We start from the raw sequence: 2204 nt of genomic DNA, 5'->3' as shown, positions 1-2204 counted from the left end.
CAGGGCATCAGCTGTATGCTAAACATACGTCAGTATATTCATACACTCCTGTTGTGAGGGACCGCTAGATGTTACTGGGCTGATCGAACCCCAGCTGGCCCAACTCTTCAGATAGAAAGAGCAGCAGCCACACCAGAGAGTACTTTGAACACAAAAATGGACTCTGGAGAAAAGATAATAGAAATACTGAAATCAAATTAAATAGCATTTTACTGTCAATTCACTATATGTACAGAACATACAGGAGAATAAAAATACTGTTTCTCAACTTCATAGTACAATAAAATATAAAAAACTATAGAAGTATAACATAAGATAAATTACTTTAGAACTTGTAAAGTAGACCTGTGTACAATGTGCAATAGTTATCAGTGCAAAAGCCACTTACAGTAAATTAATAAGCAGCATTGCCAAAATGATTCTGCCAATTTTTTTTCAAATGCTTTCTGTGTAACCAACTAGCAGAGCAATTCCAATTTTTTTTCAACACCTGACTGAATTATTTCTGATTTTTCATTTTGTTATTTACAGTCTATTTGGTGTTTGCCTTTTTAGCATGAATTTTCATGTCTCCCTGAAGAGGGGTTTTCTGTATGAATGTTTTTCCACACTTAGAGCAACGGTATGGCTTTTCTTTTGTGTGAGTTCTTACATGTCGCTGGAAGCTGCACGGTTGTAAGAATCGCTTTCCACATTCATAGTAACAATATGGCCTTAATCCAGAATGAATTATGTTGTGTCTATGAAGGCTGCTGTTATCGGTGAATAGCTTGTCACATTTAGGAAACGAGTACGGCCTCTATCAAACATGTGTTCTTATATGTCTACGAAAACTGCCTCTTTGTGAGAATTTCTTGCCACATTCAGAACGGACCTAAAGATGGTCTTTATTGTGGACTCCTGCATGACGCAGAAGATTGCTTGTGTCGTAAAATCTTTTGCCACATTCAGGACAGCAATAGGGCTTCTCACCAGTGTGAACTCTTAAATGCTTCAGATGATTACTTCTACTTGAAAATCGTTTGCCACATTCAGAACAGGAAAATGGCTGTTCTCCTGTGTGCACTTTCATGTGTTGCTTAAGATGGCTTGTTCGTGAAAACCGCTTGACACATTCAGAACAGGAAAATGGCTGTTCTCCTTTGTGCACTCTCATGTGTGTCTGAAGATGGCTTGATTGTGAGAAACATTTGCCACATTCAAAACAACAATATGGTTTCTCTCCAGTGTGAATTCTTTTGTGTCTGCGAAGATGGCTTTTGTCAAAGAAATGTTTACCACATACTGGACAACGACATAAACCCTGTCCTCCATGACCAATCATGTGTGACTGAAGGTGGCTCACTTGTAAGAATCGTTTGCCACGTTTATACAAATATGATTTCTCTACAATGGGAGTTGTGGTATAGCTGTGTTTTGACAAGTTCTTAACACATTTAGAACGGTGGTATGGCTCCTTCCCTGAATTGTCTTTTCTGCGTTTCTTAGGCATGTGACTATCTGAGAATTGTTTCCCACCTTCAGGACAGTGATACGGTTTCTTACTCCCATGAATCCTTCCATTATCTTTAGAATTCAATTTATATTTAAATGTTCCCACACACTGTTGGCGGATTGCATTTATATTGTACACTGTTTGAGATTTGATGGCATCGATCCTTGTTAGCTTCACAATAGGCTGAAATCTAGGGTGCTGAGAGGCCGTTACCAAGTTCTTTGTTGCAGATGCCAGTTTCTTCCCATTCTTATCAGGCTGTTTATTTTTTGGACAACTCTGAAGAGAGGACAAGTTGTCATTCTCCTGAAAGTCTACAGAAATAAAAATAAGAGTTAAAATTTAAATGATTAAAATAAAATAGCACTACAAGAAAATATTCAGTGTTCAACAGTATATGCCTTTTGCAACCCACTTTACAAAAGCATTCTAATGGAGTTAACACTTCAACAATCGCAACATTTGCAGGCCCAATTAACAAACACATGAAGCCATATTAGAATGGAGTTACCATGGACCAGGAACAAGCCATGAGCAACTATCATTAATGGCTTGGTAATGGCTTGAAAAATAAGGAGCAACTGGGGCAGCAAGGGTGACCAACATGACCTGCAGACCTTTTAGAGAAGACCCCATATAGAAATGTCAAGGATGATAAAGCCAGTACATCTACATGCACAGTGACATTGACATTGCCAAGGACTCATTA

The 2204-nt window shown here is 38.3% G+C and overlaps 1 protein-coding gene across 2 annotated transcripts; it reads right to left on the bottom strand.

Moving 5' to 3' along the window:
• Positions 1 to 242: 242 nt before the first annotated feature.
• On the bottom strand, positions 243 to 1838 carry LOC120519591 (gastrula zinc finger protein XlCGF67.1-like). 2 transcript variants are annotated; one of them, XM_039742536.1, is made up of 2 exons: positions 1151 to 1838; positions 243 to 1066 (listed from the first exon to the last, which is right to left on the bottom strand). In XM_039742536.1, exons 1-2 carry the CDS (start codon positions 1490 to 1492, stop codon positions 875 to 877), a joined length of 534 nt encoding a protein of 177 aa, XP_039598470.1. In that variant the 5' UTR covers positions 1493 to 1838; the 3' UTR covers positions 243 to 874. The 2 variants fall into 2 exon arrangements, with proteins under 2 accessions (XP_039598470.1, XP_039598469.1); XM_039742535.1 differs by having other exon boundaries at positions 244 to 1837.
• Positions 1839 to 2204: the final 366 nt, after the last annotated feature.

The sequence above is a fragment of the Polypterus senegalus genome, unplaced genomic scaffold (genome assembly GCF_016835505.1).
Source record: "Polypterus senegalus isolate Bchr_013 unplaced genomic scaffold, ASM1683550v1 scaffold_2028, whole genome shotgun sequence".
Classification (NCBI taxonomy): domain Eukaryota; kingdom Metazoa; phylum Chordata; class Cladistia; order Polypteriformes; family Polypteridae; genus Polypterus; species Polypterus senegalus.
The sequence above is the reverse complement of the archived record's forward strand: the minus strand, read 5'-3'. Positions and strand labels throughout refer to the sequence as shown.